The sequence below is a fragment of the Nicotiana tabacum genome, chromosome 12 (assembly GCF_000715075.1).
Source record: "Nicotiana tabacum cultivar K326 chromosome 12, ASM71507v2, whole genome shotgun sequence".
Taxonomy (NCBI): Eukaryota; Viridiplantae; Streptophyta; class Magnoliopsida; order Solanales; family Solanaceae; genus Nicotiana; species Nicotiana tabacum.
In genome coordinates this window covers 114,581,939-114,598,243 of record NC_134091.1, presented here as the reverse complement: position 1 = coordinate 114,598,243, position 16,305 = coordinate 114,581,939, and the positions used below count along the sequence as shown (strand labels likewise).

Here is a 16,305-nt window from a genome sequence, read left to right as displayed (position 1 = left end):
GCATCAACATGAGTACAAAGTCCCAATACCAATTACTCCAGTTGGTATCGCTCGTATGAGTATTTACCTTCATAAAGTTTCGCTATTTGTTAATTCCGAATGGATTTTGAGATATCCTTGGTATTTTGAGACAGTTTTCTCTATTTAATGTGTACGTTTATCTCGTAGCACTGACAAGGGTCAAAAATACCCTTCTATTAATATTTTTGGTCTATTTTTATCCTAATATTATAAAATACGTGGCCGCCACATGGCATGCCACCTCACTAACCCAACCATTTTACACCCTTCCCCACTTCTTCCACCACCTCCCTACTTCATCCAAAATGAATATGTCATCTGAATCCAAATATAACTAACAACAATTAAAACAAAAAAGAATGCACCAAACCCAATCGAATTTTTCACAATTTACCAACCACTGGAAATATCAAGCTTTGAACCACCCAAAATCCGCAGAATATAAATTAAAACTAAAAATAGTTGAATCAAAGAGAAAACAAATTAAACATATACATCGATCACTCTATAAATGTAAATAAAAAGAGACCTTTTTATTAGAATGATTCATTAGACAAATGCCCACGTTTGTTTTGTAATTTTCAGCTGGATTTTCCATGGATACGGAGGGCTATAACTGTACTGAAGCAAAATAAGCAATTTTGTAGCAAAACCTTCTTTACTCAGCTTATTTCATTTTGGTTGATAGGGATAAATGCCGTAGCTCCTTAGAGGTCTTATTTATGGTACATACATAGATAAAGATGGCAATTCATTGCTTAAAGGTTGAAGTAAAGATCGGTTCTTCAATTAACTGCCATAAACTGAACTACTAAAATGGTGGCGATTGGGTGAAGACGGAGATTTTGTGGAAGAAGTGGGTAGGCTGGGATAGTGAAGTGGCAATGCCACGTGCCGTCCAACTCAACCAAATGTCAAGCCACGTGGGAATAGTTCATGTCGGAGGATTCTAACTAAGGGGTATTTTTGCACCAGTTTTATAATCGAAAGGGTAAAAATAGACTAAAAGTATAACGGAGTTTATATGTGATACTTTCTCATAGCAGATGAGTATTTTTGATTCTTGTCCATTTTTAAGGGTATTTTTACACCAATTTTTTTAATCTTGTATATACAATATTAATCAAATATAGGTAATATATATATATATATATATATATATATATATATATATATATACACACACACTAACATATACTATAACAAGTTATATATTTATATTTTAAGAAACTTATTTGTAGATATTCACTGAGTGACCTGATAGTGTAAAAAATTTTTGTATAATGACCTTGTCAGCTTGCGACCTACGGGTTCACGTGAACCCAATAGTTTTTGCCCAAACAGTGTAAATATGTTTCAAATATTTACTAAATATTTATAAATATTTGAATATGAACCCAATTACTATTGAAAATTTATTTGAGGTTGTTACAGGAACCCATAACTATTAAATTCTAGATGCGCCTCTGGACCTAGTACATGACTTAAACTTTTTTTTCTCTCTATTTTATTTTTTAGAAAAATCTTTTCCATTTTAATTTTCTGTATAATAATAAAAGCAAAAACAATAAAAAAGAAAAGAAAAAAGTCTTGTGCAGTTTCCTTTCTGCGTGTCTCTCGCGATACACTTATCCTTCCCTATGACTTCCTTCCTCTTTCACCCACCCCCCTCCCCATTAAAACCCCCACCCCAACCCCAAACCCCAGCTGCCCTTCTTCTTCTTCACATTTCTCAATAATTAAAACCTAATTTCACCTTCCCTTACTCTCTGTACAATTATACCTCAGCTCCGCTCTGGATCTAACCCTTTTTCTTCACAAGTGGATCACTTATCAAATGGTAGCAGTTCAGTGGCAATTCTGTAATTTAGCTGTTCTGTGAAGGTGGGTTTTGTCATTTTGTTGGTTTTCAATGGCAAGTATGAGTGGCGACGGTGCCACGTGTAAGTCGGAAGCTACAGATAAGTTTCCAGTAGGGTTAAGAGTTCTTGTGGTTGATGACGACATCGTTTGCCTCAGAATTCTTGAGCAAATGCTTCGCAAATGCAAGTATTCTGGTGTGTTCCCTCAAATCCCCCTTCATTTCAATTGTGGGTTCGTTTATTTGTAATTTCTTTTATTTTACGCATGAAGTTATTGTGTGCATGTTAACGTTAGGAGGTCATCTTTACCTGTTGTAGCAGGTAAACTATCTTATTCTCAAGATTACTAATCTCACATTTTAGGGTGGCTTATCAGTAGATATTTGTTGGCTGGCCTAATAGAGTAAAAGGTCCTTACACCGACGGTGTGTATAACTTAATGCAATATTTGGTTGGTTACATAAGAAAAAGATAATCTTGGCAAAACATTGTATCATTTGGTTGGCGGTTTTTAACTTAGTACAAGCATATTTTGTGAGTGAATCTATGTATTATTCACGAGATAGAATGTGGAACAAAAATACCTAGTGGAATAGTCGAAGCGCATCCAAGCTGGTCTAGTTACCACCATGGTAAAAAAAAAGAGGATGTGGAATAAGAATACTTGTATTAGCAAACATGGATAAGACCAGTGTTTTAAAAGGCGTGGGTGTAAGGCCGAGACGTTTTACATATGTCTCAGCGAGGCGTAAGCCCCGAGGCACGCGGCGTAAGCCCCATAGGTATTTAATTTTTAATATTTTATAAAATAATATAATGACAGTAAATATTTATAAACAGGTAAAATTGCATAAAAATTGAAGAAAACTATAAATATGTGAAATATATATATATGCTCCATCCCCACAAAAAAACTAATCAAAACAATCTATTGTTCGCTACTTACAAGCACAAGTAATTTGAGTCTAAAAGAATAAAGTTTTATATACGGAGGAACAAAAAGTATGATTAACCTGCAATTTGAACATTGAACTTGCTGCTATGAAGGAGAATGTAGTTCTCTTTGTATTTGTAAAAAAAATTAAATATTCGTTGTTTTTGGGGATATTAGCAGACTAGCAGACAAGATAAAAAATTGGGAAAGACCCTGAATTAGGGTTTCAATCAATAAAAAAGGTCTTGACTTTTAAATTTAAACCTTTTGAGTTCCTTTTTAAACCTTTTGAGTAATTACCAAACTGACTTTTGAGAATTTGGGTATTATATGAAGGACTTATTCAACAAATTTTGTTTTAATTTGAAAAAGTCTCTGGAGCTTACTCCTCACTAAAAAAACGCGTCTCGAACGCCCGGGCGTACGCCCCAAATTGTTGGGCGTACGCCTCTTGAAACTTTCGCTCCACATCATCGCCCCGGGGCTCGCCCCGAAAACGCCTTTTAAAACAGTGGATAAGTCTTAAGTATCTAAAGGCAAAAATGCCCTTAAAGCAGGGAATCCTTGCATAACATTCCATGCATTATTGTTCACCATATAATAATGCATTACCATTCACTTCATAATGATTTTTACATTATTGACCCCACGACTTTGGTTCAATGATAAGGACTCAATGCCTGAAGTATGAGTTAGGAGCACGCCACAAGGTCGAATTATGTCACTGACTGAAGCTTGGGATATAAGTGGGAGCAGGTATAGGGTTGGGACTCCCTTGAACTTAGGAACTACGTGCATAACTGGGGTTGGATCAGCTAACTCACAATGGACTTCTTGGTTGTAGAAAATATTCCTGCATTATTACTCGTTGTATAACTTATCCCTATATTATAATTTTTATATAACTAGTAAGTGAACCAAACGACCCATTAGTGCTAAGAGGATTACTCATTGCTGAACTTCTTTTATGTTGGACAATCTAACATACTCTCCTCCTTTATCCGAGCTTGTGACTGGGCCTACAGGCCATGCTTTTTTACTAATTGATTTTATTATTTTATATGTTCCAAAATTTAGTTGTGAATTCATGAGCAGATGCTTTCAAGTCCATCATTTCAGTTGTGAGTTTTTTTCCTTCTTATTTTCTCTCTTTTCGGACCATGAAGTTTTCGCCTTCACTTGAACTAAAGTTACTTTCGAGTTCAGCTAGTTTTAGACTTTTGGCATTCGTGACGTCGTTATCTATACATTATATGTTTCTAAGTTTCAATCAATCAATCAACTGTCCTAATCCCAAACAACATTAGGGTCTGCTATATGAATGCTCCCAATGATTACACTTCAATGGGGCTCAATTCATTCAAATTGTTCATAGCAATGAAGAATGATTGGCTATTTTTATGTACTGCCTCCTTTAAAATTTGGTTCTCATTAGGTACTAATTTTTTTTTTTGGGGGTGTTGGGTGCACGGAGGGGGGGGGGGGGGGGTGTTGCCTTGACTTGAACTCGCTCTTTGATCAGGTGAGTTTGATTTTTCCTAGGTGTTACTAGAACAAAGGGAAGTGGGAGTTAGAAGATTGCGCTTCTTCCCTACTCTCTTAATACGATATCCTTGTTTTCTTTAGTGGCATTTACTCTTCCTACCTTACTGAAATTCATGGACTAAATGGCAGAATTATGTAGAGCCATGACAGCTGCAGCTTTGGATTTGTTATATCATCTTATTGATTATAAAAATAAAATCTAATTTTGCACCTTTCATCTAATACATTGACTCTTTTTTTAATTGCTTGCAGTTACCACTTGTACCCAAGCTACGGTGGCATTAAACCTATTACGGGAAAGGAGGGGGTCTTTTGATGTTGTACTGAGTGATGTTCATATGCCTGATATGGATGGTTTTAAACTTCTTGAGCTTGTTGGGTTGGAGATGGACCTTCCAGTAATAAGTAAGTGATGCTTCTCCTGCTGTGGCAACGCGATGCTTCATCTGTAAACTAAACATTTTGTTGTTCTACAGTGATGTCAGGTGACGGAAGAACCAACCTCGTCATGAGAGGAGTTCAACATGGGGCTTGTGATTATTTGATTAAGCCTATACGTGACGAGGAGCTAAAGAATATCTGGCAGCATGTTGTTAGGAAAAAATGTAGCTTCAGTAAAGAGCCTGAATATTCTGGTAGCTTGGATGATAATGATCGGCATAAACGAGGAAATGATGATGCTGAATGTGCTTCTTCTGTAATTGAAGGAGCAGATGGAGTGCTAAAACCACAGAAAAAGAAAAGAGATGCAAAAGAAGAAGATGAAACGGAAATGGAAAATGATGACCCAACTACTGCAAAAAAGCCACGTGTAGTCTGGTCAGTGGAGCTTCATCAGCAATTTGTTAGTGCCGTCAACCAACTTGGGATTGATAGTATGAACTTCGACTATTTGACTTTTTCAGTTAGCTCAGGTCATATTCTTTCTTATTTATGTTTTTAATTTGCTTCCCTTCTTCCTTTGCAGAGGCTGTACCTAAGAGAATCCTTGAACTGATGAATGTTCCTGGTTTGACAAGAGAAAATGTGGCAAGCCATCTGCAGGTTCGAATCTCTATGCATGTTATAGGTTGTCAATGTACCCCTTTTTTCACCTAATGCAAGTGTTCTGGTTGCCTTTTCAGGAAAATCAGGTAAAGATGCTAGATACTTGGAACTAAAAGGCCCATATCTTCCTAATTCACCAAGACGAATCTACATCATGTAGCTTTTGTGTTTTATCACCCATAAACCTAAATATGAAGTATCGTGTCCTCAAATAGTGTTTGTTTTAGTCACCCATAAACCTTGTGTCATAGTCCTTTCAAGTCCTTGTGGGCATGTCATGGTGCTGTGTGATCAATTATCTGTGTTAGGACGCATGCTGTTTTTGACTTTCTGGTGATCGATGTCTTGTTTGAACTGTAGAATGTTGTAACTCTTTCTGTTGACAAATATGCAGAAATTTAGGCTGTATTTGAAGAGGCTAAGTGGAGTAGCTCAGCAACAGGGTGGCTTCCCCAGTACCTACTGTGGGCCAATAGAACAGAATCCAAAACTTGGTTCACTAGGGAGATTTGACATTCAAGCACTGGCAGCCTCTGGTCAAATTCCTCCTGAAACTTTGACAGCTCTTCATGCCGAGCTTTTAGGTCGATCGACTGGTAACCTGGTTTTACCATCAGTAGAGCAGCCGGATCTCCTACAAGCATCCCTGCAGCAAGCAAAGTGCATACCTGTTGATCATGTTGTGGCCTATGGTCAGCCTCTGATGAAATGCCCTCCCAGCATTTCTAATCCTAAACTTCTTTCTCAACCTATGATGTCTGCTGAGGATGTTCATTCAGGATTTGGATCCTGGCGAGCAAAAAATATATGTATGGTTCCTAGCAGCAATCTCACTGGGCTAGCTGCTCCAGACAGCAACATGTTAATGGCAATGATGCAACATCAGCAACAATGGCAAAAGCAGCAGCAGCTGGAACAGCAACAGAAACAATCTGGTCTTTCTGAGGCCAACCATTTAATTAATGTGAAACCTTCTTGCCTTGTATTGCCTTATCAATCGCCAGATAATTTCCAAGTGGGAGATAGTTCTGGCTCCATCAGCCAGGCCTGCAGTCTGAGTAAATCTTCAATAATTGATTATAGCGTTCTCTCGCCACAGTCAAATAATTCATCAGGTGTGGTGCAAGTGTTAGACAGGGAACTCAAACCAGCATGTGGCTTAAACAGGCTCTCCACTGCAGCTTCTTTCTCTCCTTCAGTCTCATCATGCTCTGTTCATGCTGACAATAGTGTTGGTCTGCAGCTTCATAACTCTAGCTTGGCATTTGGTGCTTCTAAACAACTGCCAGGCTTTGTTACTAACCATCTGGGGTTTCCAGTTTCATGTAATAGTAAATCAAGCCAGATTCTTGACCAGGGACCTACGAGAAATTCTGGAGTTGGTAAAGCTGCCTCCATTCCCAGTCGTTTTGCTGTAGACGAGTCTGATTCGCCAATGTGCAATTTCAGTACTGCAAAAGTTTATACTGAGGACACTAAAGTTAAGCAGGAGGCTAACATGAATATCATGGAAAATGCTAAAGTTGGACCAGCTCTTTTTCAAAACTTTCCATCTGGTGATCTTATGAGTGTCTTCAGCGACTAGGTAAAACTACACCTTCTATCACCTTTATTTATAGTTTGTCTTTAATGTCAAAAGATGAATGGTTATCACATAAAAGGCTTTATTTTAGTTTCTTTTTGATAAGGAATTAAAAATCATATCCACTTTACTGTTGCCTTCTCCAAAAAATAAATGAAGAATCATATTGACTTGTCAGTTTATACTATGATTGTGCAAACAAAAGGGTAACCCAGTGGGATAACAGTATCTCATTGCCTAATGCTCCATTTGTCCTCTTTTATATGTCAAACGGGTTCCTTTTTTGCTGCAATATTTTCATGCACTTAAAAGTAACTCCATTGTTAAAAATAAAGTAATTCCATTGTTAAAAATCAGATTGTCTTGTCAGTTTATATTATGAATGTATAAACTAGAGGATAACCCTTGCTTTAGTGTGATAACAGTTCTCGCTGTCTAAGTGCTCCATTTGTCCTCTTTTATATGTCACTATTACTATTTGCTGGTAAAACTGATTTCTTTTTCGCATCAATATTTTGATACACTTAAAAGTTATTTCATTATTAAGAATTTTGATTTATGGGTAATATCTATTTAGCTTTTTTGATATTAAGTCTTATTTAAAGGAATTAAGCAATCGAAGTTAGATTTCACAGTTAAACTTAGGTCTTTAGCCCTTGTACTACTTATACCCCCCACCCCACCCAAAAAGGAAAAAAAGGAAGAGAGAAAGAGATGCTTTTGCTCTTGTACTTCAGACTGCGTCACTCATTTTGGATAGAGGGGGTGTCAATTTGTGCCAGGCCAATTTTGTTGTCCAACTATCAGCTGTAACTGGGTCTTGGTCCTTCGTGTTGAACAAACTATTTGTTTTGCTTTGATAGGATGCTTATGCACTAACTTTATTTATGAGTCACTCGCTATTAACCAATTGGTCTTCGTAGGTTTTCTCTCTTCTCTCCCCTTCAAGCCCCACCCCCTCACCCAAAAGAAAAGAAAAAATACAACTCATTGAACATGATTTGAGAAATAAGTAGTTATCTGTGGATTGCTTCAGATTTACCTTGCCATTATCCCATTTTCTCATATTTATGATATGCGCATTGATCCCCTCATACATATTGAGCAACCTTCCCAATTTACGATAATACACTTGGTCATAGGGATGACTTTACTGCCTCCTTTTGAAATGTCTCACATACTTCCATATTTTAGTTTTCATGGTCATTGTGGTTATGCATGTCGTCCACTAGAGGATGGTAGAAGTTGACATTTCACTGTTAGGAGCTTTCAAGCCACGTTTTGGCCTCAATCCCTCTGGAATAAGATCGTTGAGTATTGTGATGATGATGATTATTATGTACTATGGTTTTGGATCTCGTATGCGCACGTGCTTATATTATAACGTTGGCAAATAGCTAATTTTAGTTTGATGTTCCGCAGGTTTGCCATTTGTCGGGGAAGGTCTCAAGTTCCCCATGAATCATAACATTTAGTTCTGCCAGTAAATGTCTGCAAGATCTTATATTTATTTTACAGTTTCACCTATAGTGCCGAAATCCATTAATTGCAATGCCCTTGATTGCAGAAATGTAGGTAAAGGCTATTTGCCTGTGTATTTATCAATCTAATATTTTAGGAAATGAATGTGAATGCAGTGCAATATTTTGGAAAAGTTGCATGTATTCTTCTGCAACATTTTTCCCTTTCCACTACTTATTAGGAATAAATTTGTGTTAAGAATTTCAACAGACTAAAAGTATCCCCTTGATTGTAACGCCCCTTTGTCATTGTGCAGTTGTTCAACATTAGTCTTGTAATTTTGGTAGTTAAGCTTTTGCAGATAACTAAAACGTCCATTATAAAAATGAAATGCATGCATTATTACCTTTGCTGTAAGTGGGCATAGGAGACTATTTTCTTTGAAATTTATTACAGAATGCTGAATACTATCGATAGAGCTTTACATTTGCTGCAACGTGATAGCTGAATTGCAATCATTTATAAACTACCTACTATCATTTCCAATATGGCTCCAAGTAGCGGAAACTTGGTTTTTGTGTTGATAGCCATAAGAATAAAAATATTGTCTCGTAAGTATGTTGTACCAAAGTAATAATGATTTTTTTCTTTAATACGAAAATGTATCACATATGGTCAATTAACATGCACTTTACACATTGTGAAAGAGAGGCGAAACTAGTTGTCTTGATTATAATACAAAGTGGCTCCGTACTTTTGAGTCGTTAGCACATTCTGATAACGTGTGCTATACCTTATAAAGATTATTGGTAAATAAAATACTTCACTTACCAAAACAAAAAATGAGAGAACCATTTTTTTTGGTTAATAAACTATAATCTCTTTATTATAACACGATAAAGCAATTGCTATGGTAATCAAGAAATATAGACAAGCGAAAAGTAAGAAAAAAAGAGAGAGATATTGGCATTGACAATGTCCTAGCTTGCACAGAATTAAGGAGACTCCTAATCCTAAAGAAAAACACCTGAGCTTGGACGATTTAACTGAATATCTTTTAGAAAATTGAAGGCATTTGGGTATTGGGCATATATTCTGAGAAAAAAACCATTTGACCCGGAGTTACTTCATCAAACTTTGATTCAAAGCTTTTCTTGGCATAGAAAGTTTCAGCAACTTGTATATAGTACTATTTAAATCTATAATGAAGTACTATATTGCAGTATGCAAGTTTACCATCTCAAGAAATTTCAAGATTAAATTCAGACATTCTACTAGTGCTGTGATTTGATTTGGATTCATCAAGGCTTAAAGTCTCTCAGTGACCAAACAAACCAGAAAGTTAAACTTATCCATCCATCTAATTGAATAAAGGTTAAGGACAGGACCAAAAAGGAGTAAAGGGTAAAATATGGTCTTCAAATTAATAAGAGCAAAATGAGAAAGAGATACTCCATAACATAACAATCCCACCATAAATGTGTACATAATAACTACTATTTTAACAATAGAATACAATAAAGTTATGCTTGTTTGGATGGTTGTTACCTATTGTATGAATCGTATTGTTATTTTAAATATAATGTTTGTTTTGTTTGTTACTTAAATTTTATTGTATCGTATCATTAAATCCGTCGTTACGTAACGACGAAGAGTACCACTTTATAGAACGACCGATTTGATGTAGTCGCGTTGTTACCTTATGTTTTTCCCCTCATCTTGCCTTTCCTTATTATTAAATAATCTTATTTTATCCTTTACCCTACCTTTTTATATAATGCCCCTTGCTCAACAATAACCCTTGCTTCCACTGCAAATATTTTTACATCCAAAAAAGTAGATTCAGAATTAAGTAAACAAGTCCATCATTCACTAACTAAAGTTAAAAAGACGCTTCAAGTATCTTTCAATTTGCAATCCATTAAATTAAGAATTCAACCACTAAATCTCATCGTGAAACTGTTCATAAACAAGAGAAGACAAAGAAAAATAATAGCAAGCCTGAAAGCAGAAGCATAGAAAAAAAGATAATGATCAGCTGCTACGAACAATATTCATCCTTTACGACTGCATAAAGAGCCAATAGGAAATACCTGTTGGAAAAGATCCTCTTTACTTTCATAGGGAGACCATTGTACTATAATTTTCGAATTTCTTTTCCAATCATCAGCTGAAGATTGAATAGACATTTTCAACTTTCTTCTCCCTTCACAAAATCAATCTGCACATTGCCAAATATAAAAATCATGTTAAATAATTTAATGAGGCATTCCTACAACTAAATACAGAACCAGCTATAAAAACTATCTTTATTGAAATGCTAAACCAACATTTTGAATATGAAAATTTAAAGTGTCAATCAAATAATTCTAAATAAGTTCGCGTAATCCAATAAATCAACAAGAAGAAACCAGGAAGTCATAGCACAGGAACAACAATACCTCATTTCCTTGTGCTCCTTAAAAATGTATATGACGAAACTCTAACACTGTGTTGTGCTACAGAAACAAAAAGAATATCTTACTTCTAATATTGCAATGCTAATCGCTAGAAACAGGACAATATGAGAAACTAGCAAGAATAATTATGAGGGCCATAAAAATACCTTCTTCCCTCTCTTCTTTCGCAACGCGAAAATAAAATCACATCTGCCCCGAGTCTCATGCGACTTGTTTTCAAACCATTTCCATCTAGCAACACATTACAAAGTTATAAGTCAGTTGTTCCATACTAAAATATAGTTGTACAGTTTCCATGCGTGAAATCGTAGCAAGCCTGAAATGGTATCAGTTGGTGACTGCCAAAGTTTTGAATATTTGGATGTATAGCATGTACTGGGGTCATTGGGTGGATCAAATTAAGAAGATACATAAAATATTTAACATACAGAGAAACGACATGTTTGGAAAGCCAATAGTTCCTCATAGAGAGCCAGCAAATCAACTCAAAGCCTCTGTACTATCTTCAAGAAAGATTATTGATCTGATAAGAGGACAAGTGCATGTTAGTGAAGTAAGAAACTTCCTACTGTCTCCTTTTGTTGTAGAAAACAAATGAATTAAATTACTAGGTTGCTACTATTATAAGATGAGAAACAAAGATCAGAAGTACATCTCACAAAGATATGAACTATTAGGGCTGTGGCATACTGCATCACATATTAACTCAGAAATCGTGTATGTCCGTCTTACTGTATTGTGTGTGTGTGTGTGTGCACGTGTACATCTTGTCAGTGTGCGTACGATAACATCATATAATTAAAAAAACTGCATGTTCATCATTATAGAAATATTTGCATTTCATCCAAAGAAAAGATATGTGAGATTTGCATTCATAATTTTTTAATTTATTCTGCATGCCACATTATGAAATTGCTAGGAAACCAGTAGTATCTTTTGAAGTTTGAACAGGGACCACGGATCGCAAGGAAAATCTAGATTTGATTCGATCCTCTAGAGATTTTCTAATGATTCAGTCAGGATTAGATTAATTGGCGTCCTTATAATCACATAATCCAAGCCAATATGCATACCTCATAACCACCAAGGAGCCAAGACCAATATCTTTTGGTTCAGTGCTTCCACAAATTCATCCCACGTTCTTTCAACCTTAAGGCAAGCATCTCGCTTTTGTTTTCCACCAGCAAATAGATTTTATTGGACAGAGGCGAGGATATCTTTTACTTATTCGACTAGATTAGCAACAAAAAAAAAAAAACAGTTTTGGCTGCATTGTAGTGTCGAACAGCTCTTACCTGGGAAAGTTATTGCAAAGCATAAGTAAATATATAGCATCAAATTCGGTATCCAATAATAACAAATTTAACAACAAAAAACGAATTATTTCTATTCTCTCGTCCTATTTGACTTTCCTAAACGACTGACAAATAGAAAGAAAGGGCAGAAACTACAATTCCTACCTGGTTGAGTGCAAGGCCGTTTTGTCCAAGTTCAATCATCTTAAGAGGAATTCCCCCTTCACTCTACCAGTGAAAATATTTCCAGCCAGGTAAGAGTTCTCTCTTAAGTCCGCCTCAACAAGAATACCTGATTCATTCAAGTTTTTAACCACGCAACACAAGCATCAAAGATCCGTTTAATGTCGGCATCCTTTGAAGGGAACATGAGTAACAGTTACTTGACTTGCTGCTATTATACGAGGTATGACCAGCCCTTTATTATCCCCGTGATCACTAAACCAATCTGTCACCACACCAGAAAAGAAGCGAGAATTAGCTTGAACGCCAAAGTAGAAAACTACAAGGCCAGTTTATAAATAGCTACATATTCCTATTCTTTCTGGTCGTATAGGTGGCCCAAGAGTTCTGCAAGACTGTAGACTTCTCTCCATTCTCATTTTCAAAATTTATCTCAAACATTTTTGCAAAATTCTGGCCTAAACAATGTGAAATAGCACCACGGATAGTTGGATGACACAACCAGTATTAGGAATAAAAGCCTACCAACAAAGTCAATAATGGTATACAGCTAGAAACATCAAGAATGTTCAGAGAAAACACTGTTAACAACTGCCAACCCATGTGCATGACCGAAGCAGTCTTGGATACCTCAACTGACTCGGATGCAAACAGCTAATTCTCACAAAAGCCCCTCAACTGGGATGTGCTCGGCAAATAATGCAACAAGATTAGAAAAAAACCATTGCTACAAGAAGATGCACAATCCAGGAAACAAACAACTAATACTTTTTAATGATATTAAAGTGGGTGGCTAAAAATGAAATTAACCTCGCAGTACTTCTCCCGCTGCTGTAATAACTATCCGGGAACCTGAACCCCTGCACTTTTTATTACATATCACTCCAACTTCGACCAGAAGTCTTATGGATGTTCTTTTCGATCAACAGCCTCCGAACTAAAGCAGATCTTTCCCAATCTTCGGAAGTGGCAAATATGTTTGATAATTGCACGAAGGCACCTGAATTCTGAGGATCAAGCTCTATAATACATTGGACCACCAGCTCTCCTAGTATTTTATTACCATGAGCAACACATCCTCTCAAAATGGATAACCACATGCTTGAATCTGCCTCAAATGGCATCTTTTCAATTAGGTTTACTGCTTCTTCAAGACATCCTGTTCGTGCATAAAGATCTACCATACAGGAGTAATGTTCAATCCCTGGATCAATGTAGTAATCATTATTCATTGAATAAAACCACCTTTTCTCTCTTCCAGTAGACCACAATGATCACAGGCAGACACGACTCCAATAAATGTGATATTTGTTGGCAAAACACCTGCACTTCTCATCTCGTGGAATAGATTCAATGCTTCACTTCCATAACCATTTGTAGCATAACCCATCAACATAGAATTCCATGAAACCTCGTCGGCTTTTATCATTTGGTCAAAGAGCTTCCTGGCATCAGTAACATAACCACACTTGCAGTAAAGATCAATTAAAGAGGTAAGAAATTATTTTATCACACTCAATGCCGATGATAACAGCTCTTGCAAAAATCTGTTCACCAAGTTCAACTGATGTAATGCTTGCACAGGCATTGATCACACTTGAAAAACTAAATTTGTCCATCCTAAAAAGCATCCTATTCATCCTGCAGAAAAGATCCAGTAGGATATATGTTCATTTTCTTAGCATTTACAGCAATGGGAAAATTGAGATATCCTGCAAAGTTTTTCAATCCTAACGTTGCAGGTCATTCCCTCTATTCAAAAAGTGGTAAGAATTCAAAATACTAGGATGAAAAAATACTGAAAAATCTCTACATAAATGTATAGCACCAAAGAAAAGTTAAAAAAAAAAATTGAACAATCAAGTCCTCCTAAGATGCCTCTTTTTTAAGCTTTCAATTTGACATACTACAAAAGTGTGACATGTTTCATGTCTGGTCATTTCCCTTGGCCTCTCTTTCCTGTTTCATATCTGTGGTTCATTTGGCAATCTCCTGTGCACAGTTAAAGATTATCCAAGATCATTATGTCAGTGATATAGAGCTAATGGAGTACCATTTGAAATAGAATAAAATAAGGTTTCATTCATAAGATTAGCTCGTCCTAAACAAAACTAATAACTATTCACCCTTTTTGTGATTAAAGAACTGAAAAAGAAAGTTCCTGTTGGAGAATATTGAAGTAGGTTATGGATGTGTCCGTCCCAACCATCAGATTCAACACCTAAAGCTTCACAAAAATCTTAGAATGGATCTTGCAGCAAAATGCATCCTTCATGCTTACAAGTGTCAAAATATTAAATTACAAATTGCTTCACACAGCTTGTACAACCCTTTCTAAAACTGTTAAAAGCAGAAGACAAAACTAATACTTAAACTTGTCGAACAAGTGCCTAAAGTATATTATGAACTAGAGCAGAAGAGGAAAAAATCTGTGTTCGAGAAGAGCATAAAAAGAACTAAATATTTGGGACGACTCAAGGCTATGGTGAACAATTTAAGGGTTGTAATGAGCTTAAGCAGTGTGCATAATCGAAGCATTTAAGTTTTAACCAAAGAGGAAGAAGGAAAACCCGTTGAAGCGTGCAATCATTGTAAATAAAGACTCTTCGGATGGTAACTGTAGCGATAGGCAAATAACATGCAAATAGCTTGCCAAGAACAGTAGTTCCAGAACAATAAATGCCAAAACAATATCATGATTTGCCGAAACAAGGGTCAGTGCTCGATTGAACTTAACCAAATGAATGAGATGGCATTCTGGGACACGAAGGAAGAAGCCTAGATTTAGTGCCTAGGTCTATATAAATTTCAGTGACTCCGACGACGAATTGGAAGGCGTATGCGATGGTGATTCAAAATAGGTTGAAGGCTTTTGGAATGATAGTGATTTCAAATCTATATATTAATATAATGCAAGGCCATAGGCAAGCTGATGTGGCATTCTCTTACGCCAAGTTTTTTGCTTTTTTGTATCTTTTAAATAACGTAGATCTACTAAAAAATTCAATAGTCACCTCTTTTAAAAAGTTATTACATCATCTTTTTCCGTCTATTAATTACGGCTACCGTTACATACCGTAACTTATGGAAAACGCACATTCAAATCTCCTGAAAATCTTAATTTCTCTGCACTTTGTGCCCTTCTGCTTCTTCTTACGCCCAAACAGCAATCGACCATAGTCAAAGACCAAACTTGCCAAGAACGAAGGTTAAGACGGGTGCATATACTGCATTCTAAAACTCCCAACTGCAAAAGCCGTTTGACACTAACTTTGCATACACTAAATACAAACTCTTACGAGACACTTACAAAGGAAACCCTTTCATACTTATATTTTTTTTATATTACGGGGCAATCGTTCCGTCACTCTATGATTTTCATGCCATGCAGTGAACAACAACCTCTTAATTAAAGTTTTTAGTGATGTTTCCTTTCTTCTTTGGGCACTTTCTTCGAAAGAAAAAAATAAAAAAATCTTCCACTCAATATCATTGAATATTTTGTAACTGGAAAATACTAATGTGGTTATAGACTCTATTCTTTACTATTTGTGAATGTATGAGACCATTAATATATTATCTGGATTGGCAATAGCCAAGTAAAGATGGGACTCGACACAAATGAAATTTGAATCACTAATTATATAAAATCTAAAAGTTCGATTAGGTGAAAAAAATAATATCATCTCTATTACACTTAATTGTTGATTTCAAGAAAAAAGAACGTAATGCTCTTTTTTGAAAAGTTTCATAGGAGTAAGTATAATGCCCATCTAAAGGAACTGATCATGTCGGCCTTACAGCAAAAAATATTTGCTTCATATGATGCGTCTTTTACATTGGAACAGCAAATACGTTGCTCTATAGGACTAGGAAAGTTCTGATTAATATTGTGTATTGTCATCTTGACATGTAT

General features: G+C 36.0%; 1 protein-coding gene and 1 long non-coding RNA gene across 3 annotated transcripts; one reads left to right on the top strand and one right to left on the bottom strand.

The window, feature by feature from the left end:
- The first annotated feature begins 1,599 nt into the window (after window positions 1-1,599).
- Window positions 1,600-8,758, top strand: LOC107805246 (two-component response regulator ORR21). The gene is made up of 6 exons (XM_016629243.2): window positions 1,600-2,078; window positions 4,615-4,767; window positions 4,839-5,237; window positions 5,330-5,406; window positions 5,804-6,994; window positions 8,414-8,758. Exons 1-5 carry the CDS (start codon window positions 1,934-1,936, stop codon window positions 6,992-6,994), a joined length of 1,965 nt encoding a protein of 654 aa, XP_016484729.2. The 5' UTR covers window positions 1,600-1,933; the 3' UTR covers window positions 8,414-8,758.
- A 1,482-nt stretch (window positions 8,759-10,240) lies between these two features.
- On the bottom strand, window positions 10,241-15,242 carry LOC107805245 (uncharacterized). Of its 2 annotated transcripts, XR_012697459.1 has the most exons (8): window positions 13,200-15,242; window positions 12,372-12,654; window positions 11,985-12,206; window positions 11,340-11,434; window positions 11,058-11,142; window positions 10,894-10,950; window positions 10,546-10,673; window positions 10,241-10,453 (listed from the first exon to the last, which is right to left on the bottom strand). It is a non-coding gene; the product is annotated as an uncharacterized LOC107805245 (long non-coding RNA). The 2 variants fall into 2 exon arrangements; XR_012697458.1 differs by having other exon boundaries at window positions 10,241-10,673.
- Window positions 15,243-16,305: the final 1,063 nt, after the last annotated feature.

Bases quoted from the DNA above. Each gene is read 5' to 3' on its own strand.
- LOC107805246 (XM_016629243.2), top strand. From the start codon at position 1,934: ATGGCAAGTATGAGTGGCGACGGTGCCACGTGTAAGTCGGAAGCTACA. The intron at 2,079-4,614 runs GTGTGTTCCCTC...AATTGCTTGCAG, and splicing joins TCGCAAATGCAAGTATTCTG to TTACCACTTGTACCCAAGCT. The intron at 5,407-5,803 runs GTTCGAATCTCT...ACAAATATGCAG, and splicing joins ATGTGGCAAGCCATCTGCAG to AAATTTAGGCTGTATTTGAA.